The sequence below is a fragment of the Meriones unguiculatus genome, chromosome 6 (genome assembly GCF_030254825.1).
Source record: "Meriones unguiculatus strain TT.TT164.6M chromosome 6, Bangor_MerUng_6.1, whole genome shotgun sequence".
In the NCBI taxonomy this organism is placed as follows: Eukaryota; Metazoa; Chordata; class Mammalia; order Rodentia; family Muridae; genus Meriones; species Meriones unguiculatus.
Window position 1 is genome coordinate 77,431,244 of NC_083354.1, and position 24,619 is coordinate 77,455,862.

At 43.1% G+C, this 24,619-nt stretch overlaps 1 protein-coding gene across 14 annotated transcripts in view; it reads right to left on the reverse strand.

Annotated features, from left to right (window-relative positions):
• The window catches only part of Mast4 (microtubule associated serine/threonine kinase family member 4), a 585,425-nt gene that overhangs the window by 56,539 nt on the left and 504,267 nt on the right, over window positions 1–24,619 (reverse strand). For all 14 annotated transcript variants that reach the window (XM_021649170.2, XM_021649162.2, XM_060385657.1 and 11 more), the window contains 5 exons: window positions 19,430–19,499; window positions 13,570–13,648; window positions 8,062–8,219; window positions 6,033–6,108; window positions 3,819–4,028 (listed from right to left, as the gene is read on the reverse strand). In XM_021649170.2, the coding sequence (XP_021504845.1) occupies window positions 3,819–4,028; window positions 6,033–6,108; window positions 8,062–8,219; window positions 13,570–13,648; window positions 19,430–19,499 (593 nt within the window). The remainder of the gene's footprint in view (window positions 1–3,818; window positions 4,029–6,032; window positions 6,109–8,061; window positions 8,220–13,569; window positions 13,649–19,429; window positions 19,500–24,619) is intronic.

A 24,619-nucleotide genomic window follows, 5' to 3' on the forward strand; every position in this document is an offset into this window, starting at 1 on the left:
GGAAAAGAAAGTTTGGAAAGTACAATTAATGCTCAGAAAAAAATAACTTGTATTCTTTTTGTAGTTCATCATTGCTAAGTACAAATCTTTAAAGGTGAATTGAAAAACAAAAAGCCTACCTAAGTTCTTGGGGACATTTTGAGTTGCATGTTCCAATAATAATTGTTTAGCAGAAGTATCTAAAATACTGACGTACACTTTGTTGTTCTCCCCGCAAAAGAGAACAGTCAGTTCAAATGGCAAAGACTTCATTTCAAAGACCATAAAAAATGATGACACATTCCAACTTCTAACAATTACCAGCTATGTCTTACTCCAAGACATATGCGTTCTATTTAGCTTGAATATTTTATTTGCTGAACTAGTGAAGGAAGGCAGCCCTCACAAAAACAACTACTAGTGAAATGGCACAGCAAGAGAAGGAAGTGGCTTTCCCCTTTTCTGCGGCTAGCTCCAAAGGGACCAGTGGAGTCCCTGAGCCTGTATTGTAAGTGTTGGCTACTATTAAAAGAGACTGTGACCCAGATCTGAGATTACGTTAGTGTTTCCTTTGTGTTTTATTTTCTTTGGCTAAATACACCCTCGGTGAAAAAGACACCGTAGACATAAAAGCATTCCTCTGAATTTGACCTAGACCCTGGGACTTTAAAAGGCATCTGTTAAATCAAGCTGTTCAACCCATGAGGGAATCTGTGCCTTGGGTTACGCAAATGATTGACAATGGAAAAGTGGTGAGGAGGCAGGCTTGCTGGGCTCAGAGTGTCACATCTGGGAATGGACAGCTGCAAGGCACAGAAACCACAGCATGCTCCTACGGCTCTGCTGTCCCTACAAGTGGCTCCTCTCAGAAATGTGTGCTCCAGGCTCTGGACGGATACTGGCAATGTGCCTCTAAAAGAAGACTGGATTGTTGGAAATGACCAAAAGACAGCACATCTGTGAAGACGCACAGAAGACATTCTTAATCCCTTCCAACAGTGACCTTTGGGCCATTAATAAATGTCCTTCTCTGGCTCAAAGAGAATTTTCCCTAAAAAATTAACCTTTTTAATTTCTCACTACCACCCACACAGAAGATCCTTGAAACAGTAAGATTTATTTTTAATTGCCATAAAACAATCTGCCATGTCTGCCATACATCAACAAAAATATAGGGGAGATTTCCATATAAGCAACTTCAGAATCAATTCTACCCCCTTTAAGGAACTGCCTAGAAAGGACAGGACAAAACCATGGGACTAACCTGGTCTTTATGATGAATCTTGAGTGGCTCTATGGAATTCAGGAAGAGTGACTACAGAACTCCCCTGGCCTGCCTCTTTCAAAAGTGTATCATTGCACAAATGCTGATATGATGCAAAGGAACGGCAGGATCCCATAGTTGACATTATACCATCAGGGATCAAATGTTTTGATATGCATCCATTTATGTTTTCTTCCTTCTTCTCTCCCTTCCAAAGTAACTGAGGAATCCATGAATACCAGATAGCAAGCACTGAGCTAGGCACCACAGAGTAAGAGATGACCCATGGTCTTCAAAGAGCTCACTGCAGAAATGTGAGGCTTCCCTCTCTTCCTGCCTCAAATCTTGTTAGAATGTACCACGGATAAACAGAACAAGTGAGGAATATAGACACAGGCCATGCTATGGTGTTTGTCTTAAGCCAAATGGGTCAATGAAAAGTGTTCAGTTATTCTCGGAGCTGAACAGGTGCATGGATTTGAAGGGCTAGGTTTGGAGATAAGTAGACTGGTGCAGATGAGGATCTGAGCCAGGTAATAACAGGAAAGGAGAGAAAAGTTGGAGAATACCTAGGAAAAAAACCCAGGAGTTGTGAATGGTTGCCTGACGTAGAAAAAGGGGGTATCCTAACTCAGAGTCCTAGCGAGTGATAGGGTTATAGTGGTGGTAGTGATGGCAGCAGAGTCCTCAGTGCTCACAGCTCTGGTTAAGAAGATGTTAAGTCTACCTGACCCATGTTGGGGCTACCTACCACTGCCCCAGCAGGCTAGCCAAGTGCCAAGATATACAAGAAGCAGGCAGTCATGGGAATGTCAAGTTTATCGCGAGCTGCTGGTCTGAGCTATGTACTGAAGGCCACTGAAGTCCAAAGGACTGTTATCCAGACAGACAGCAAGATCGCCAGCAAGCGGAGGAGATGCAGAGGAACACAATGAGACTGGAGAAAACTCACTCAGAGAAAACACAGGCTAGGTGCTGCAGTAAAAGGGCCTGCTCCAGTAAACCAAAGGTGGAATCAATGATCAGGACAGCCGTGAGTCCTGTGTGATGTGCTCAGAAGCCACTCATGGGACAAAACATTTGGAATCTCTACCTGCTGTATGTCACTGTAGGTGTACAAAGAAAATGTATGCCTTTGTAGAGTCCCTATGTTCCAGGTGAAGTGTGGTCTATGGACTAGCGCCAGTCAGGGCACTACCATCAGTCCTGTGGTGGGCTCAGTACGACCACAGAGCGTATGCCTTAACAGCTCTCCCAGCAAGTGCACAAGCGAGGATACTCAAGTTTGTGACCATTTTCCTACACAGTTCTTCTCACTTTAGTTTACGGCAAATGGTAAATTAATAACAACCAAAAACTCATTCTGGGTGTTGTGTACACACTTGTAATCCCAGCACTAGGGGAGGCAGAGGCAGGCGGATCTCTGTGAGTTTGAGGCTAGTCTGGTCTGCAAAGCAAGTCTAGGACAAGGCTACACAGAGAAACCCTGTCTTGTAAAGCTAAAAACAGAACAAAACAAGCAAAAAAAACCCCAACCAAACCCAAAAGGTATGTACGTGTTCACCCTCAGAGACAATCTAGGAACACTGTTTTCCTAGTGACATGTGAGAAATGGGAACCACGAGGAAAATGCTGTTGGGAAGCTTGGAGGAGAAAAATGGAGCTGGCAGCCGCCAGCCGGAAAGGCACCCTCTTACCCGAGAGCACTAAGTCATGCAGGGGAAAGGACAGATGCGTTTCTCAAAAGTGGGATGTTAGATTAGCATTTTCCTTCAGTTTAGTAGGATCACTTATATATTCAGTCAGAGTGAGAAAAAAAAAACCCACCATGATTTCATTTACACGGATATAATTTACGCCCTATGAGATACAGAAACACTATAAACCCACATACGGGTTAACGAGGTTTCTCATGTAGGCTTCGGCCAATCAATTCAATTCCAGCCAGAAGAGCTATATCAGACACTAATTCTATTCCACCGGAGACATTCCCCGCCTGTCCTAGGCGTTATCGGGAGCCAGGCATGAGTGTGTTGGGCAGACAGGGGCCTGTGTTTATCTGTCATTTTGGAAATTGGATATTTTGTTAGAATAAGAAGTGATATTAAGGGATATAGAAGTTTCCAATTTACTCCCCAGTACCACATGCAGGTTAATTAATAGGACACACAGCCTAATAGCAACCAGTAATTTCCCATTTAGCATTTTTAGATATTAAAATTAGATAGCACCATCAAATACCACACATACACTCAGGCAATTTTTAATTTTATGGGGAAAGTTGGGGGGGAATTATTGCTTAAAAATCCTTCACAATCCCCTTATCCTAGAGACATAGACTGCTGGATCCCAAGGTCCCTGTAAAGGTGATTACACTCACCTTCTATTACTATGCATAATGACCAGAACTGCCTCATACCAAGTCGCAATCAGTTAGGTTTGCTTGCACAGGTGCTGTGCGAGCAAACACCCCATCTCCCCACCCCCACCCAAAAAATATTTTGCCAAGGGAAGTGCGAAACAAACCAGAAAATTATATCTGCGTGCGCCTGCGCTTGCGGCACCTCATTCTTACCTCCTGTAGCAACTTATCCAACTTGTGCTGCAACTCAAGGAAGTATCGGGATGTGATGAGACCCTGGTGGGATTTATCCAAGCAGTCTCGAGCCAGCTCGATAATCTGATGGTGGGTGAAGCTGAGCACTCCGTCCGCCAAGGGGAGGACGCTGTCTGGGGAGTAGCTGGTGACGATTTCCTTCAGACGCTCTTCCATCTGAGCCGTGGCCTGTTCGGAGGAGACGCGCGTGCGTGAACTCGGGACACAGAAAGACACACGGGAGCCATGCAACGAGCACTCTTTCATTTTCACAGGCTGTGAGGGGGGACACGGAATCCTGAGGAGCACCTCTGAAGGCAACCTCGTGCGGAGGCTGGAGTGTAGCTCACTGGTAGACAGCAGCAGGCCCTGTGTTCAGTTTCCAACAACACACACACACACACACACACACACACACACCTCAAAAAAAGAAACTTCACTTCTTCTTGATATAATCATGGTGCAAACGTGTGATTGTGCATTGGTTTGAACCCACTGGCTGAACAGCACCAAGGAGGAGTGTGAATGTTGCCTGTTGATGCAGATGCTGCACCTGTGAACCCCAGCAGCTACTGACAAATGCACCACTCCGCTGAGGACACTGAGACTCCGGGAGGGTGTGCACGTGAGGGGCAGGAGCAAGAGAGAAAATCCCGAGCCTTCCACTCGGAAGCTAACACTGCTCTAAAAAATCAAGAGAAGGGAAGAGGGAGAATGAGAGGCACTGCCTTACCCCGTGAGGCTCAGATAATAAACCTTTTCAGTACTAAATGAAAAGGTGTGTTTCTGGCTATCATTCCCCTCTCTCAGGCCTCACTGAATGCAAGATAGTCCATGTTTAACTTCTTGAAATAATTCTTTTAAAATTTTTTACATATTTATTATTTACACAGTATTCTGCCTGAGTGTGTGCCTGCTCGCCAGAGGAGGGCACCAGATCTCATTATAGATGGTTGTGAGCCACCATGTGGCTGCTGGGAATTGAACTCAGGACCTCTGGAAGAGCAGCCAGTGCTCTTAATCGCTGAGCCATCTCTCCAGCCCCTCTTAAAATAATCCTAAAAATGTGTGTGGAGGGCTGAGCTGTCATGTTAGCTCATAGGCTCCTTTCACATTGGTTATCAAAAAATATGAAGTATTTCTTTAGTTGTTATTCAAATCTCAAGATTATGCCAGAGTTCGTGGCACGGTTTCTGCGTGCCGAGAGCAAACATACACTAACTCTAAACACTGTACTTTAAGCACACGGCCAAGGGGATACCCCTCACAAACAGATCCACAATTTCCTTTCCAACCTTCATTTTCTTCCCTGTGATTGCCTACTGGCTAATCAATACTCCTGGCTTACAAGAGCTACACAGGCAGGGAGCTCCCTCCGCCCCTCCACATTGAACCTCATTAACTAGGCACAGTCAATACCGGCTTCCCTTGTGGGCAGGGGACATGTGATAAATAGGCAAAACAGGGCTAATCAATGCCATCAACATTAGGTTCATTACAAATACTAAGTACTCCTCCTCTGGTCCATGAACCCAAAGAATACCCTTTGTTCTCATGCTTCTAGCAACAAAGGCAGCAGGCGATGGTCCAAGTGCCGTAGGGAGGTGGCCTTTGCCAGGCCGTGTGGAGCCTTGTGGGTGAGGAGGAACAGAACTGGGAACTGAGGTGAGTGCAGGGGCCCCTCATAGAGCAGCTGCCGGTGAGCAAGGGATCTGGCAGCAAGCCTCCACACACTGCACTCTGGCTTAATTCTAAGGTTTCTGTTTTTGTTTCTTTAAACCAGTTGAGCAGCCAAACGTTAACAGCATACCTCTGCTTCTACAGTAAGAGGTTTAGAAACGGAGATGGGAAAGAGGGAAAACAGTTTTCAGACCGCAGCACACTCTGCTTTCGAGAGAAGAACCTTGCGGCCCTTGACAATCACACAGGATGGTGTGCCTCTGAGGGCAGGGCCTCCTCCTGTACCTGCCAGGGCCCCTGCTATGGGGTACATGCTGGCTGCATTCATGTTACAGAGTTTGTGTGCTTCACACTTGGTTAGCTGCTTTCTCCTTCTAAGGAGGCTACGGTGCTGTTCAGTGGAAGTCGTCACTGGGCTGGGCCCTCACCTCTGGTAACAAAACCACCTCGCAGAGGTTAAGCTTATGTTGCCCACAACCTGACATGCCAGGCATCTTCAATTCCATCCATTACCTTTGGGAACCTTTCTTTGTAGACATGGTTCATCATAATTATTTCATGGTCACAGCAGGCGGGGGAACGTCCTGGGCTGCAAGGAAAGCAAATTACCCTTTTAAACCTGCCACAGCGTGAGATGAAAATAAGCCTTTTATTTATAAACACTCGGTTGCCTCAGAAGTACTTTGTAACACTCATATGAAAAGTAGCTGTCTTAGATCTCACCAAAGCAGCCGTAAGCCCGCGCGTATGCATGCAGACACACACACACACACACACAGGAAAACACACAGACGCAAGGAATGGATTCAGAACGCAGGCCGGAAGACTGCGATGACACAGGGTGGTTACAGTCATGGTGCCCAGGCAGAGGAGTCCCTTGCACTGACACTATGTCATGCCCCTGGCATGGGCTTGTGTAGCTGTGGCAACCGATCCATGAACTGCAGTGTCAAACAAAATGGGGTGGCCACTATCGTCAACAGCCAAGACATGTTTAACAGTGCAATTTCATACTTGGATCAGACACCTGCGCTCTGCCACACACCACCAGGGAGGGCGGAGAGCCTTCCATGGCACAGGTGTTGCGGTGAAATCCATTTTCTACTCTAACAAATATTTATTTGGAACGCTGAGGTAGGCATTATGTACAACAAAATAATAATAATAATAATAATAATAATAATAACAAAACCGAAAAAGCAAAAGAAATAACAACAACAACAAAAAGTGAGGGGCATACAACTGTTGCGTACCTCAGTATGTTTGCCACTTTGTGTCTTTCAGGCAAGAGTTGCTCAGTTTGGGGGTAGCCATATTCTTGGATAGATATAGCTTAGGCTAGATGCCCTGGGTACTTCTTAAAGAAAATTAAAAATAGAACCTTTGCAACAAACCACGGTGACTCTTCATAAAGGGGCAAAGTTGTTTCTTTTACTCTAGATCTCAAAATAAATTCACACATCCCTCAGTTACCCAGTGTATGTTCCTTTGGCACTAGTCTATGATAGTAGCTGAACACAAAAGATGTAGAGGGAAACCCCTTCCTAGTAAACTTCTAGGTTGAACTCAATACCCAGCCAGCTAATGTTTTTAAACACTAAAACTTTAACAGATCAACACGTACCAATTCTGGCCCATCAAGACGTCATGTTGACGAGGAGACACAATGCCCTGATTCCCTCTTCTAAGAAAGAGCTGTTGCTAGCTGCTGAGTGTGCCATCAGCAGAAGCCAAGAGTCAGTTATGTGTCTTCTAGGACAGCCTCAGCTACAGGAAGGAACTTCCTAATGTGACTGACTGAACCTTCCCAGGATGCTTCTGAAAAAAAGGCCAACGACTGACTAGCTGGAGCAAGGGTATGAATGGAGGGAGGTCCAATCAGTCTACAGGGATCATGGCCCAAGGTGGGCCGAGGCTGATGGGTCTGTACTGTGCTGTGACTTATCCTCCTGCCCAGGTCTGCTTCCCCCATTTCTTTCCATCAGTGAGAATCCCCAGAGCGCTTTCCTATACATCTGAACAAGCCTTCTGGCTGGGGAAACTCCATCTGGAGACAGTACTGTGAAACCTACACTTGAGAAACTAGCCCCAGAGGGGAGCATTTGATACCCACAAAACACGGAAGCCACAAGTCCTAAGAATGTGCTCATCATCCTGGAGAAAGTAAGACTTACGTGGAAAGACGAAAGAAGAAGACTAAGATGGGTTTTATAACAAAAATATCTTTCCATCTATTCCCTTCCCTCCTCATATGAAAATATGAACTGCTCTTGCAACACCATTAGTTGACCTTGAACTTCCTATGGCTAGACTTTTTTTTTTTTTAAATAGATAGTCCCTAAGGCTTTTGCAACAATTAGCACACTGAAAATTTAAAAGAAATATAATGACTTTCTGTGGTAATTAAGAGTGTCATCTAGAGATGGAATATCACACTTCTGTTTATGACTATTCACAAAGCAGTGAGCGCACACATACAAATTAGAGACATGGTTAAGAACAAACAATTCAAGTAAGTATCGGTTAGGCTGGGTCTACGAACCTGAGACTTCGGGAACGGGGACGCATGGGCGTGTTCCTGCATCGGTTCTCGGTGGCGATGCTTTCTGTAGTGCAAAAGTGTTTGGATAAGAAGTGCAGCTCATCTGGTGTTGGCTGGTATGGTAACTGGTGCAACTTTTCCTGGGAGGAACAGGATGACTGAAACAAACCAGAGTAAAGTTAGGAGACGGCCTCCAGAAAAACCCTGGGAATGAATCAGTGTCAGCCATTTTGCTTTGAATCCGTGACAGCAACTACAGTCTACATGTATGAAGTAACTTTTCGCTGAGCGTTCAACATGCCTTCTCGATATCCATTCGCCTGCAGCTTCCCCGAGACAGTTTCCTTCCTGGGTAAAAACCAAACCTGTGAAATGGATGCAAGCCAGCTAAAGCCCAAGGAAGAGAAAGCAACCTCTGGAGTGAGAAGGCCATGATGGATTAGCTTTTGCTCAAGAGACTCTTGCAGCTGTTGCCAGCAAAGACATTGACTTGTAAGTAAATGACACGATTATGTGCTGTGAGATCATAAACAAAGGTAATGAAACCTCCCTCAATCAAAGCACGCTGCTCTTTGATGCAAATGCCACCCACGTGTTTTATGGGCACAAGGGGAGAACAGAAAAGTAGAGGCTTTTCTGAGTGATACCACCTTGCTATTTGGATCTGAAGTGATTCTTTCCTCTTTTATTGTGGGGGTTTGGGGATGGGGCAAAAGTATCCTTTCTCTACTAAACAGTTTCAGTGGTCCTGGCTTTCTCCCTTGCTCTAGATTAACTTCTTGAAAGCTATCACTCAGCATCTGGAATGAGATGGGGAAGGCAAGTAGCTAAAACAGGGGACTTTTAAACACCTGATGTTGGGACCTGTGCAATGAAGGGATTGTTGGCTTTGTTTTTGGGGGGTGATGAACTCGGTGAATCAATGCTAATGAGAGAGATTGAGAATTTTTGAACACACAGAAACACGGCTAGAATAAGCACATTTTTTAAAGGCACCAGTCATCTGAAAATGTCAAGTCAAGCCGAGTTTTTCATAAAACAAAACAAAAATGAATAACAACAACAACAAAACCTGTCCTTCTGAGAGGATACCCTTCATAAATAGAAAAGCCCTGCAGTGGAGTAGCCCTGGAAATTAATGACCGGAGCTGAAACCATCACGACACCTTGAAATTATAAAACGCCTTCCTAAGTACATAGTAAGATAGGCAGGGATTTTTATAATGTAATGAGATTATTTTATAAACCATAAAAATGAGAACACAAGAAAAAATTATGAGATAAACCAAAGCCTTATTTGGGGTAAACAGGCACTCTTAAAATACTTCCACTATGAAAAAAAAAGGAAATAAAACACATGAACTAAATCAATTCAGAAACTCTGGAAAAGAATCATAAAAATCAAGCAGGAGAGCAGCAGAGGTGGCAACAGCAAAGATGAGAAAATTAACAAATGGGAAAATGGAAGAGATTTACAGAGGGCTGAGGACGTGGCTCAATGGTGGAACAGCTGTGTCAATTGCCCCAGGGCAGGAACAAGGAGGCCAGAAGCATCGCGGAGAGAAAATAAGCAAAGTGTGAATGGAAGTGGGCAATCACAAAGGACCCTTGGCTGAGCAGAGGGCACCTGGAAACAAACAGAAATGCAGCCAGTAGCTGACTCAAAATGTGTCCTCAGAGTGTGGCCTGCTGGACAGCAGGGAAGCTGAAGTTTAAGTTGCCCAGGTGCTAGTGTGATCATAGGAGCAAGCACCATCCCCACAACCTCACTTCCGTGTGTGTGTGTGTGTGTGTGTGAGAGAGAGAGAGAGAGAGAGAGAGAGAGAGACAGTCTTGCTCTGGTGCCTGGGCTTACTTCCTAGTGACCCTCCCGCCTCAGCCTCCACAGCAGCTATAATTACAAATGTGAGCCACCACCTGGCTCTCAAGAAAAGATACCTCTGTTGAGCAAAGCCTCCTTAATCAGCACTCTTAGAAGAGCTTGAAGATTTAATGTAGGTGTTTTACAATATACTAAATTTCATTACTTCCTATTTTTCCTAGTGTGGGGCTAGGGAGTCTCATTACCTAACTAGTTTGCATATGACTTTTGATGACACCATGAATCAAATCTACTCTCAAAGAATGAAGAGTTACACCAAAAGCTGCTGTTACTTCTCCAAGCAGTTAGACTCCAAATACATTTCTATGTAATGATATCACTCAAATAAACATCATCTCTCAAGACAACCACTTTGTAAAGGATAGACCTCATATGTATGCATAAATTCCTACTTGTTATTATTAAAAGTAATATGATTTAATACACATACCTCATATTTGTAGGTATTTATATTCTTATTTCCAGTCTTTCTCTTAGCAGAAAATAATTTATCTGGTGAAAAATGTATGGAGGAATGTCTCCCTGCTACTGTAATTCCACATTGCTTATTTCAAAACTAAAAATTACGATGTGACTATTATATTGCGGAAGTTCCATAAATTAATTTCCACTGCAAAATTTCACACTTAAAGAACTGACAAGGCTAAATGCTCTCTGGGAGAACAGACTAACTGTATATGACAAGAATCTTTCCAGTTTTGAAAATAACATTTTTAACACTTGGCAATATTGACGTGTCTGTAATAGCCCAAAGATATTAAAAACATTTACATTTCAGCATGAACAGGTCTAGAGTTTGGCTAACAACACAATTATCTGTGAACTTTAAAATGGTGTTTTGGAAACACTTCTAGTTTTTTCTGTATGTAACCTATTTTGTCCCCCTTTTTTAAAAAAAGCACAGCTCTGACTGGCTAAATATCTAAAGTTAATGAGAATTCTAAGAGACATTCATATTAGGAATAGGAAAGCAGAAACTCTGAGTCACCAGCTGATATAACTGTGCTGATATTTGAAGAACAAGGACAGAAACCTAAACCAGAGCTTTGTAGCTTTCCCTTGTCCATCCTATAAAAGAGCAAAGAAAAAAACCAGCCGACCTATGCTACAGTGAGCACAGTCCAGACCCCAAAGTCCTTGCTTTTGGCAAAAAGAGAAATTATAGAAAATAAAATTTCATTCTGAAGGGAAGAAATGGGAATTTGAGACCTATAACTGCCAACCACCACCTCCATCAATACATAAATGTGTAAGAAAAAACCATTAGAAATGGTGTGTGTGTGTGTGTGTGTGTGTGTGTGTGTGTGTGTGTGTGTGTGTAAAAATGGTCTCAGGGTTTCTTGTTTTAGACACATGAACTTTAGAGACATTAGCCTTCATGTAAGTCACCTACAAAGCCAAAGAAACACCACTCATATGGTCTAAGAAGAGCCATGGCTCTTTAGGGCCTAGACTACTTGCTGTATTTGGATGGATAAAATAAAGAGATGGGTAATCAGCCCCTCAAATAATTTTCTGCACTTTAAGTTTCTGATTCATAAAATGAAGGGGACAAAACAGCAACAATGTCACAGAATATTTCACCAGCATGAAGTGAGCCCCACACATTGTAGGGAACAGATTGGTGATTACTTTATAATTTATAAAATAAGCATTATAATATAATACGATATATTATTTATTATATTATATATAGACATATGTTATATATAATATAATATGATATTACTTACTTTATAAAAACACAATTTAAAAAATTATTTAGACCAAATGGTCTGTATTCACCCTTTATACATTCACTTTAAGAAAATGATGTGTGGGGCTGGAGAGATGGCTCAGAGGTTAAGATCACTGGCTGCTCTTCCAAAGGTCTTGAGTTCAATCCCCAGCAACCAAATGGTGGCTCATAACCATCTACAATGAGACCTGGTGCCCTCTTCTGGCATGCAGGCACACATCAGGCAGAACACTGTATACATAATAAATAAATAAATCTTAAAAAAAAAAAAAGAAAATGTGTGATTATTAGAAAAAGAAGGTACATCTTGTACTGTATTTCTCATTCAAAAGAAAGATTTGTCACCTGAACTGTCATTAACACTGAATGAGAGTGATGCAAGGTGATGCCATTGAAAATACAGGAATCTATGGCCAAACCCCATGAATTTTATCTTTTAGTCTGGGGAGGATTCAATGGGAGTGTGGGTAAGGAAGTCACAGGGTAAAGAATCTGTACTGTTTTCTTGCGGCTTGGTTCTAATTAAAGTCTCCCAAGGGTCCAGGGAGAGGCGTTTTAAATTACCCTATATGGAGTCAGTTTACCATTCATTTTTGCAGTATGGTTCCACATTTTCACATCTGAAATAACCAGTGATGGCTGTCGCCATAATAATCAAGGAAAACCTCACTGGTACTTAGTAACAATTTTACCACTGATAACATCTAGGATTTTATGGATGTGAGGCTGCCATACCACAGAACCTACTCAGAACTGTTAGGGATGTGCTCAGAAATGATCCAAATGGACAATAAACTCACAAAGCACAACAAATGGGGAGAGAGACCGGAGAATAAATGGCCTCTGTCCAGTGTACTACCCTAAGGAGACGTAAAGTGAGCCCAACAGATGTTAACAATTTAAAACCCCTCATTATACTCAAGCTTCTGGAAACACACACGTATGGAGGAGGGGCGCTAGTTAGGTCATCTAAGAGGTTTTAGTTTCTTATCAGTTGGAACATTAGTTGGTCCCAGCATGCTTAGCACAGTGCTGTGGAAGGACAGTCCTAAACAGCACACTATGGTTCTGACAAAGTGAGGAGGGCACTGAATCAGAAATGACTCTGGAGTCACAGGTCCACCCTGTGGGCTGGTGGAGACAGGGCTTCCAGACCACCTCATTAGGCATTCATTGGATACTGTGTGACTTCCTGGGCCTTTCTAAACAATGACCTGGTTCCCAAAGCCCTGTGGTTACAGAAACTCCTCTGACTTAAACCAGGAATGCTTGTATCTAATCTACTGAACAGTATCCAGTAATTGCTAGGCCTGGGGTTGATGTGTTATTGTTTGGGGGAAGAATCTCCTATTTCTCTATCACTTTCCACAGACTTATTACACTGTTTACCTGTTTTATTTTTTTAAGTTGTTAGGGCACAGACAAATTTATGGCTTCGTGGATGTGTGCGCGTGTTGGGGCACCCTCTGGAGGAAAGAGCAAACGAAACAAGCTTCCATCTCAACCACACAGGACAAAAGATGGAGTCTATCAAAGTTTAATGGCATCTTTGGCACGAGTACAACTGGCAGGGAAGGAAAGCAGTAAAACCAGATTGTGTTGTCTCCCCCAAACTACCCCAAACGGTATTCAGTGAAGGCTCTCATTCTCCTTCAAGCTGGTCACCCTGAGCCTCAGACATTTATGCCCTGTCGTTTGGAAGCCTGCAGAAAGAGTGGACCGGTTTTCTACTTGGTAGGCCATCATTTGACATAGATCTTATACAGAGAGATAAATATGTGGAATTCATCTTTTCCTTCCCACTGGGAGACACCCAGAGAAAAACACAGGCTAGAGATTAGTTCTGTGGTTCCGAGATGAAAAGGAAAAAAAAAAATCAAGCACTTACGGAGACGGTGGAGCTTGGTGTATTTGTCCCATAGCCCGAGGAGGGGAGCGAAGCCAGGGACCAGCGGCGCCCATCCGTCCTGCAGACAAAGGGAGCTCAGTTAGGCCAACTGTGGAGCCCTGATACCAGGATACCCCAGAGAACCCCCGGGGAATGAGGGCATCTTTAATCAAACAAATGACATAAACATAGTCTATGAGGATGCGGGAATGCTTGGCCAGGGTTAGGGTAAACAAACATTATACAGCAGGTTGCCTTTTATTTAAGCGGAATCAATACACCCAAACAAGTAGAAAGTGAATGGGTTGATCCATAGTATTGATCTCTCACTAATACACTTTGACAAAATGAATACTGGGGATAATTACAACGGTCGGACTCAGCAGATTCAAAGCGATGCAAGCAGAAAGGGGAGAGGGAACACGTTTTATGTGAGAACTGACAGCTGACCAATGATTTCACGTGGACTCCATCAGGGTGCGAGCCCCCGGGGCAGGCTCAGGGCTTTCAATAGGATTCCACCTCGTATTTCTAAGGGTAGAGTTTTCCTTATTGTAAACAGGGGCTGAGGGAGCACTGGGTTGCTGGTTACGTCACACTTTCAGGTGGCATATAACTTCAGAGTCAGAAAGCCTGAAGCTCAGGCTCTGGAGAGTTATTGCTTTCTTCCGGCTTCATAAAGCATTGGAGCAAAGGCCACCAGCAGAGTCTACGTGCATGCGGCAAGCTCTGCCCACTCACCCTAAGGGCTGGAGGAAATTCCTCTACTCATAATGAAACGAACACTAAGAGTAAAGTTGCCTCCTCCAGTCTTAGAGCCCAAGCCATGAGGCTTCTTAAAGAGAATAGCTTTCGTTTTCGATTGGTGGCTAACTGGTGGCTTTCTAAGTTGGACTGTTGGTTAAGTCAGGGTCACTACAGGAGTCCGAAGTGAACTGAAGTAGTACTTATTGGTGGTGACATTGCTGGTAGGGCAAGGGGCTACCACACAGCAAATTTTCAGGGATTTTTGTTATTCTAGATCTTTATTCAAAGTTTCAGATCACACTGTATCATAAACCATCAGGGAAAAGAACACATGCAAATTTTTCCAAGGGGCAAAAGAGGAAAAACATGTTATTAAAGAGCAGCACTGCAATCTTAGCTACAGGACCACGTGGAGACATTCTGTAATTCACGACTTTGTTAATTTACCAAGTGAGAGACAACAATGTACACAGTCTAACAAAGACACATTCACAGAAAGTGGAAGTCAGGGAATTAAAAAGCGTCAGTCTTGAGTTTTAGAGACCACAATCAGATGTTGATAAGGAAATCTTCCACTGTAGCCTGATAGCCAAAGGGAGGTCTTTTAGGCTACCACAGATGTTGCCTCCAATAAATGCAAATGGTCCACAGAAACAAGATGGAGGTCAAGCAGACATATCACAGAGTGACTACAATGCTAAATTTTAGTGAAATTTACCTGTCATTTCTGTGGCCATGATGGGAGTACAATTGAATCAAGTATTAAAAAAAAAAAAAGAAGAAGAAGCAAAAGAAGATGTTTATAAATGTACCAGAGAAAAGTTATTGGGGCAATTAGATCATGTATTTATTTAAGAACGTTTTTATATAAATGAAAATGTTGAAATTTCTGGGGAAAATATTTATAGTATGTACATAAAAGATAGAAGCACCAGTTAAATGGACACAGGTAGATCTTATGTTCAGCCACCTATTAAAATATTTAAAACCCATGCCTAAATTTTGTATTTTAACCACTTTTCAATTTAGAAGAGAAAAGGATATGATTTTTTAAAAATTTGTTCAGTCCATTTAATAGCAATTATCAGAAACTAGACTCTGAAACGAGTGAGGGGCACAATTTCTCCCAGCATGGTTTGTTTTGTGATTCATTAACTCTCCTTTCCCCCAGGTATCCACGGACATATTTCAGATGGATGAGCTGTTCCAAGAGGAGTCGTGTTCTTATTAGTTCTGAAGCATAAATTACATTTGCTTAGTCTAGAAAACACACAACTAGAAAGATGTTTAAACAAGAATGTGCTCAGTCCTTGGTACAGCCACAGACCAGAAATAATTCATGTCTCATAAAGTTCCCTAAGTTGCCTGTATCTGTTTACTCAAATGGAGCAAAAGGACCATTTCATTTCCATTGCCATGACAACCGCACATCAGAAGTTCCAGCATATGCTATATGTAGTACGGAATGGAGAAAGTGCCCCCTTTCCAAGGAAGCCATCACACGGGCATGATTTGGATCTGACTAACAACGCTGTCTTTTCTGTTCAGTAGTTACCAATAAGGCAACATCCAAAGACAACAAGGATCTTCTGAAAAGAATCATTTCTTTGAGAATGGAAAACTCAATGTTACATCAAGTGAAAGAAGAGAGGAAAACATCCGATGACGTCTTCAAGAGCAGGACACAAACAGATTGGGGGTTGGGGGTGGGGGGGTCAAACTCACAAAACATTTAGATTCACACTGTGCACAGTAAAGCAGAGCGAACTGCTCTGATCCTGGCCTGGGGATTCTAACTGTATGAAGAGAGCACAGACTCATGCATTTCGTTATTATGGCCACCTGGACCGATAAACTGTACACTGTTGGGTCAAATTAAGCCGTGCCAACCAACAACTAAAATCTACTCAAGGAGGAATTATAACACTAATAGGAGTTTACCCTACTGGTATTCAAGGGTCTGAAGACTTAAAAGTTAGAAGGCAAACTTTTCCTAGTAATTTGCTTATAAAAATGTATTCTGGGATTTATCCAGACAAATAATGACTAGGCAACTAGGAGATGCTGACTGATAGCACTAAAGGGCACTAGGCTGACAATGAAAAGAAAAGCAATTTATAACGTGTCAACACCCTAGCTTCTGGCAAATGAATGACATCATCACGCCCATCTTACCATTAGGCAAAAATGTTGAGCAATCCATAGCCAGACGGGCCCTGAGTGTGCACTGAGTCTCCTTTACCCAAGATTCTTTAGACCAGAAACATTCTAGGCTTAGAATTTTTTATTTGTTTTCAAAAGTTATTTCCAAACCTGGTGAACATCCTTAATGCTAAATCTGAGACTTCTCTAAGCATCCCATTGTTGCTCAGAACACTTCAATAGTTCGCAGCAAGTTTCAGGTTTGGAGACCAATGAGATGGCTCGGTAAATAAAAGTACTTTCTATGCAAACCTGAACACCTAGAAGCCACACCTCCCGTGGCACACTCATGAGGGAACACCCACGTGTGTATGTATACACACACAAAGAAGGAGAGAAGAGAGAAAAACAGCCAGAAAGTTTAAATATAAGGGCTTCAGATTTTGGAATATTTTGGATCTTGGATTTTCAGATTAGGTTTTACATATGCTACATTTCACTAGCAATGTGAAATGTTTTCCTTGTCTCAAATAAAATGCAATATGGTAATGATTATTATTTCTCTTCATAAACTCAGTAGGTTAAAAACTACCTGGGTAGGTTTACTCTTGTGTCGGTATTTGAAAATATAGTATGTGTCATCATACCGGACTATTACATTACTAAAAGTTTAAAAGAAAATGTTGAACAAGTAAGGTTAGAAGTTTAAGCTTTGTGTCTCCACCCCAGAATGATCTCAAAGACAGAACTATGTTTACTGTATTGGGGTAAATTACAAAATAATGAAATGCAAGTATATCAAACTGGCATTACTTTTTAAAGGCACAGTGACACACAGCCAACAGGAGGCAATGGAGACTCCAGGCAAAAGGTCTGTGTTTCCTGAGTGAAAACCATCTCCGAAATGGAAGGGGTTGGCAGACGCTAGGTAGAGAGTGCCAATCTGAAGTCTCCCAGCGAACACAAGATTCTATTTACCTGAATAAAAGTTGAACACAACGATCACTCATGTTCTAATCAAAATTAATGTTTTTTGAAGAGTGTGGAAGGAGTCCCAGCTGGCAGTTCATGCAACTCGAACTGGAGGTCTCCAGCGATAATCCCCTGTCACGGTTTATGGTTTATTTGTCAAAAATTAACATGCTTGGGGGGGGGGAGGTTACACATATTTTTCATAGCGCAAAAGCCAGATTCATCTGTCCTTCAGTCTCCCACTTAATTATTAGATACTCTTCATCTTTATAAACCTGGCAGGATTAAGAGACTGTGGCTTCTGTCATGTTTCAATACACGCTGCTATGAGATTTGCACTTACTTATTTCTCAGAGTAATTGAATGCACACACCCTCCATTTTAGACTACTGAGGGCACTTGTTTATTGACTTGCAGAGCATCCCTGCCCACCTGGCATAGTGAACCATCTTGAAGTGACAGTCACGGGCAGATGGACTTCCTAGGGCAGTTAGCTTTTGCATTTCTTTTGTAGTATAATAGTTAAAAGAAAATCTTAACTGAAAAAAAAAATAAGTTGGATCTTAGAGAAGATCCAGGAATGGGTCTCAGCAAGCTCCTTGAGATGTATCTTGTTCATCTTGTGCCCTCCCACAGTGGGATTCATAGCAGACTTGAGCACATGATGGGAAATGGCTCCGGTGATGAAAGAACAAACATTTGTTCTTGGATTGGGACCTACGGTAGAATCCTAATCATACAGAGTTCTGAAAATGCTGCTGGAATCTTAATTATTATACATAATGCTGCTGAAATTCCTTTTCCTGGGATTTTAGAAGATAAAATATATTAATCACATGCTGACAAGTGTTTTGTTAGTAATCACAAGCACTACAAGTGTGTTGTTAGTAATGTGTACAAGAAGAAACGCATTTTCTTAAACATACCTATATGGCTTAGTAAGTGCAATCTGAATTCACTTTAGGGTATAATTAAGTCCCTGAGAAAGTCTTACAAATAGATGGGATGTCCAGATCATAAACTGAGTTTATTGTGAATATTTGGAGACCCGAAGGGGCATTTTGCGTTCTGTCTTGCTTGGGTGGCGGAGGCAAGACATATATGTGAGAGGGGTGAAGGAGAAGTGGAGACTGGATGTCTGACTGAGGAAGGCATACTGATTCAGAATCCAGAAGAAATGGCTGAGGCCACAGCAGCGAGGACCAGGCTGGGAAAGCTTGGTGTTAGGTTCTGAGTAAGGTACTTCCTTTTAACTCAGTTCCCCTCGAGGAGAGGCAAAGCTTATAACCATTTGCTGCCTAATTCTAAGTACAACATTAATAGAAAAAAGGCTCCAGACATGCTGGCGCAGACAGGCAGGAAGAGCTCTCAGTTCAAGGCCAGCCTGATCTACGTAGTGAGTTTTAGGACCATCAGGACAGCCAGGGCTACACAGAAAAACTTGTCTGGAAAAAAAAAATTCCCAACAGTCCAATGTCAGATCTGTCATTCAATTGCTGGTTAATGCTTACAAGTTCATACCTTGTAATCAAGAGCCTCATTTTCTCAAAAAGTACAACATACGGTAACAACAAAAACTTGTACCAGGACATAGATAAATAGAGGCTGTATAATAACACCTCAAAAAATTCAGTAAAAATCTGTACAGGCTGAATCGTGCATGCATACATGGGAAACACACACACACACACACACACACACAGAGAGAGAGAGAGAGAGAGAGAGAGAGAGAGAGAGAGAGAGAGAAGAACCTCCTATCCTCAGTGGGACCAAAAGGTACCCTCCAACTCTAACACAAGGCAGAAGTCATCTTGAAAACTGTTAAAGCAGATGTGTTCTCTCTAACAAGGTCCTTTGGTTGGAGAAGGCTTTACATGATAATGAAAAGGCTCTCACAAGACGCAACCCTGGAAGAGCAGGAGGGAGGGGTGTGCGGGGAGAGAGCAGAAATGGGTTCCCTAGGAGCCCCTTTATTGCCCCACTCATACGCAGGCCTTACCTCCGTGCAAATGAGAAATGGGCTGAGGCACTGGGGGAGAAATTCCTTGGACTGTCTTGAGGGCTATTTCCTGTGGAGGGAAAGAGAGAAATGAACAACCTAATTTTGTTTTTGTACCATTATCCACAACCAGAATCTTCTTCTTGGTAATCAGTTTCTTTACAGTTCTACAAAATGTCATTTCCTCTAATAATGCTTTAGCTTTGCCTCAAGCAGGGATCTGGGAAGTGGTGGAGGTGGGGGTAGGGTGGGGGTGGGAGGACACTGAGCTCTAGCATAGCTTTCCAAGTGGGCCAAACATATGAGTATATATAGTCAGCACTACCACCAAGCCCCAACCCTCCAGGGTTTAATAATCCAAGCATTCGGTCTATAGAATAATGAGTGTATATATATATATATATAAAACGTATATATATATATATATATATATATATATATATATATATATACGTTTTGTATGATGTCTTCAGAAGCTAACATTTAGGTGGATGATAAACTCCTCATGATTTCACTGGTGGTACTTTTTATTTGGAGCAGGCAGCCTCCGTATGGGGGGAAAAAGTCTTGAAATAAAGGCTTAAATTCCAAAGTATACATTTAAAAGATAGATGTGTCAAAACTAGTAATAAAATATCAGGAGAATCCAGCCATCTGGACCTATTTCTAAAATGTCCCAGGCTCTTAGCATTGCTGGAAGAACCTGGCAGGATTACCCCTTGTCAGTATTTCCTTCAGCGAGCTCTGTGTCTCTAAGCAGCAGGAACGTGACTGGCCAGGCAGACTCTAAAAGCTACAGGGAGCTGGCCACAAGGAGATGGCAGCCTGTGTCTCTCCTCAAGTCCTCCATAGGCAGAGAAGAGCACTGATTGCTAGCCGGAAGGAGGGCAGCTCCCTGGGGGCTTGTTACTTTCTCCATTAGCCTGCTCAACCTGCTGCTGATCATTGACAAAGCTTGGCAGGCAGCTGGCGAGGGCAAGTTCAGGACACTCCAGACCACGCTGCTTCCCTTGCATATTTAATTAGAGGCACAGTGCTGTCGGAGGACTGCTTGGGAATGGAGCTGGTTTCAGTAAGGAGGTGAGAAAAGGCTGCAAAGTCGCCTATAGTTTTGTTTTGTTTTTTTTTTTTTTGTTTTTGTTTTTGTTTTTTATAAAGTGAAAAAATAGATCAGGGAGACGCCTTTCATTCCCAAGAGCAAGGCCATTGTCCCAGCATTGGCTCTTGGGTGAGGGTGACCACTGCAGCCAGCCGTAAGGACTACAGTTTTTCAGTTTAAGCCCAGCTATAGACGTAAACAATTTGTTATTAGTGTGCTAAAAGAACAGCTGAACGCCTCACGGGGTTAAGTTTAGTGTTACCTGGAGGACTTCTTAGACTGGTTACATCTCCTGAAATTTTTCAATTAACTTAAGGTTGCAAATTTTATAGTGTTGTCTTTCAACAGATGCTATTAACTTTATGACAGCCCAATCAAAGCCATTCAACAGGGAAGCTCTGAAAAGCTGCTTCTTTATAGAAAACCAGGCAAGGAGCGGTTCCCTTGCCACAGTGAAATTTATCATGTCTTTGCATCTGCTGTTCCGGGGGACCCTGGAGGAATAGATTTTGCTTTTGCCGTCCAGTAATCCAGGATTCATTTTGTCTGTTTATCTACACAGCAAATTAACTTATTTTGATTTCTCTCAACAGCATTCACTCGCCCACTCCTAATTTAGCTTGTGTATCATGCTCTGCATTCTGTAAGAGAGCTCAGTAATTTCAAGATGGCTAAGAGCCCTTGCTTCCTAAGGGGGATAATCTAATGCCTGGAATCACTGTATAGCGGTTGGATTTTTGTTGTTGTTGTTGTTTGTGTTTGTTTTCAAAGTTTGGGGATATACTCATATTGCTCATACATCATGGAGAACAAACCACCAGTAAATTATTAGTTGTAACAAAAACAATTCCTTATTTGAGGCCAAGACATTCTGACAGCAATCCTTTCTATCTCGTTCACAAGAATAAAGTAAGAACAAGGGAATGTGGCCTGATCCCTAGCCTGTCTTCTCTGTGCAGAAACACTAAAGCTGGGGGTTCAAAGGCCCCTGAGGAAGCCAGAGACCGTTTTATAAAAGATTCTACCAGCACATGATGATCTTTCAGCTCGAGGACAAACAGACAGAGACAGACTAAAAAGGCTGATTTAACTCTGCCCTTCAAAGAAACCAAAGATGCCATTACCAAAGCTTCCACTAACCATCCCCAGACCGCCTCACAGCCCGGGCTGCCTTTCTAGGTATGACTAAAACGTCATTTTTTTTCCCCTTCCTTACTTGCTCTTTCACTGCCATAAAGCCAACCCCTAGATTCTTTTCTCTTCAAACTCAAGACTAGAGGACCGTGTACATTTCTTAGTAACTCTGCAGATCTACTTTTTTAATGTAGGTTGAAAAGCTGAACTGAAATGCATATAACATTCACAAAGTCATGTGTTGCTTAAGAACTAGACTGCTCTGAGAGATGTTATCAGGCATTTTTGTCAATGTGTGCACATCACAGAGCGAATTTCAACAAAGATGACAATAACCATCAGCACATGATGTAAAATTTTGGGGCCACAGCTGTACGTACAGTCTACCCATGTTTTAACAACACTGACAAGATTTACTGGAGGAAAAAAATGGGCCAGGGATTTCTGTAGAAAGAATTGGAATGCTTTTGTGTGCTGCTGTTATAACTGTACTATCACTAAAGTTCTCTAAAGCATCATAAGATAGCAGAAGGACAGGGACTCAATGGCAGGGCAGTACAGAAAGCTTCGGGTAAGATGGTGGCTGGGACTCCAGGGAATCACAAACAACTCAGTCACAAACACCGAGTTGGTCCCAGAGACAAGCTCTCTAGCCATAGCAAATGCAGAGCGGCAGAGCCAATGTCCCATGAACGACATTTTTTGGTACCAGATAGTGGGAGGCTTTAGAGATGCTCAGGTGCACCAAAGGAGACCCATCCTTGCATGGACCAGCACATGCAAGGGCAAGAGAAAGAACTTCTGTGGGCAAACCAAGAGGGACTGGAGAAACAAGCGAACACAGAGAGAGACTGGTGCCGCCACTGTAGATAGGCTGGCGGGAAAACACGAGACAATAACTCACTGACAGAGAATCTTGAGAGGTAGGCGGGGCTCTGGTGCTAACCCCGGAAAGGGTAAATGAGCACCATATAGACAAATACGTCATTCACCGAATGGAATTCAATTTTCCCTGGAAACTCTTAAGATCGGCACATTAGACTGGTGGAAGTCAGTCGTGGAAGGTTTTATTCTTATTTGTACTAACAAAAAAGGACTTCTTTTTGGTCCCCTGAGACTTAGCAATACAGTATTTTGTTACATGGTGTCCCAAATGCTGCAGATTCAGGGTGGAAGGGTTAGCATTCATGCCACCCAGGCTCTGGGAAGTGTTCTCGGTGGAACCCACGAGTGGCGCTTCCCGTGAAGAGACGGCGAGATAGATTGAAACTGGAGTCCTACACGTGACCTTCACTCCTCGCACATGGCTCTCGGAATTCATCCACCCATCTGCAAAGCAATACCTGGGAGACTCTCGCATGGAAGCCGGTGCCAGTTAATTCTCTGCCCATATGTGCAGCCCTAGCTTGTAGCTCACATCCTGCTGCTCCAGGGATTTGCTGGCTCTTGGATGTTTGCGCGCTCGGACACTTATGGCCTGGCAGTATCGCTGCTGATGCTCCTCGGACCCGATACAGTGTGCCTTAGCGGTGGCCGGGCACTGGGTAGGTAATTAACACCACAATCCCCGTAAGGCAGAGAGGCACGGCTAAGATGCAAGCAGTGTGTCGGAGCCATGCTTTACCTAACGGCACTACATGGGGTGCCTCATTTTGGAGGCAGTTATTGTGAAGAAAGTGATTTCCAGATTAATTAAATTGTTTGATTGCTTTGTAATTAGGCTGGAGAAGTCCCGCGTCTTCGCCACAGAGAAGCAAGCTGCAAATCTTTTTAAAAGGCATATGCTTTACCCACTATAGATTATTAATGTGCTTTTAATAGCTATCTGTTCACAAAATGACAGTTTCTGATGCCTCAATTTTCTTTAAGGACAGAGGGAATCCAAGAATTAATGACCACTGCCATTTGAAACTCCTGGTGGATCAAAGAGTAAGCCCTGCATTTGAATCCTCATTCTCATTACTTGATGAACCCCTTAAATGAGCTGTGACGTTTTGCACCATAACAATCAGTATGGTGTTTTCTGAAGGCTTCGTGGGCCCTCAGCAACATATAACCGCAGCCTCGGGCCACCTTGGACAGAACTGAATTTAGGAGCTTCCTGCAGGATGAGTGACAGCAGAGAGTGGGTACCTGCAAGAGTTATAAAGGAGCCTCCAACAGAATGAGCCATGTGAAATCACAGTTCAAGTTGCCAGCAAACTCTAAGTGGATCCCGCTGGACCATAACAGGTGATGTGTGAAGGAAAGTCAGAGATCTCCCTGTCACTTAGACACCTGTCTCCGAAATTGGCTCCTGTCCAGATATAATTGTGGAATATTAATTAAACCCGGGCAGCTGTTTAGGCCCTAAATAACCAAGGGCTATCTTGGAATGGCTGACAGTGGTGGCATGCCTGGCAAAAGCGTGCTGTACTCACCGCGGGATGGTGTATAAAGGATACCAATATACTGTCAAGAGCAGATTATTCCCAGTGCATTAACGGTTCCTTATAATGTGGGCTTTCTCTGCCTAAGCCTGACATAGGCAGAACCACTGGCCACTGCTTGACTAATCCAGGCAAGAAATGTTCTTTTTTATTTAACAGAAGGGAAGGACATGATAAAGTTGTTTCCAGCTGTTCTGTGACCAATGGGCTGCACACAGGCCGGGGCAGGAGCAGGGAGATATGTCAGGAAGCTGCCAGCACAGACCAGGGGACCAGTGACTGCAGACCTTAGGGAGGTAGAATCTACAAGACCAATGGGGTTTGTTGAAAAGTGGGTCTAAGTAGAATAAAGCTGGGAAGTGAGCAATTAAGAACGCTTCTTATAACTGATTGACAATCAGAGTCTCAGTCAGTCATCATCAGAAAAGCGTCTTCTCCTTGCAGTAGATGGGGCTAACACAGAGATCTACAACCGGACTATACTGAGTGACAGACTTCGGAGCACTGGGTCCTCAATGGGACGTCTCC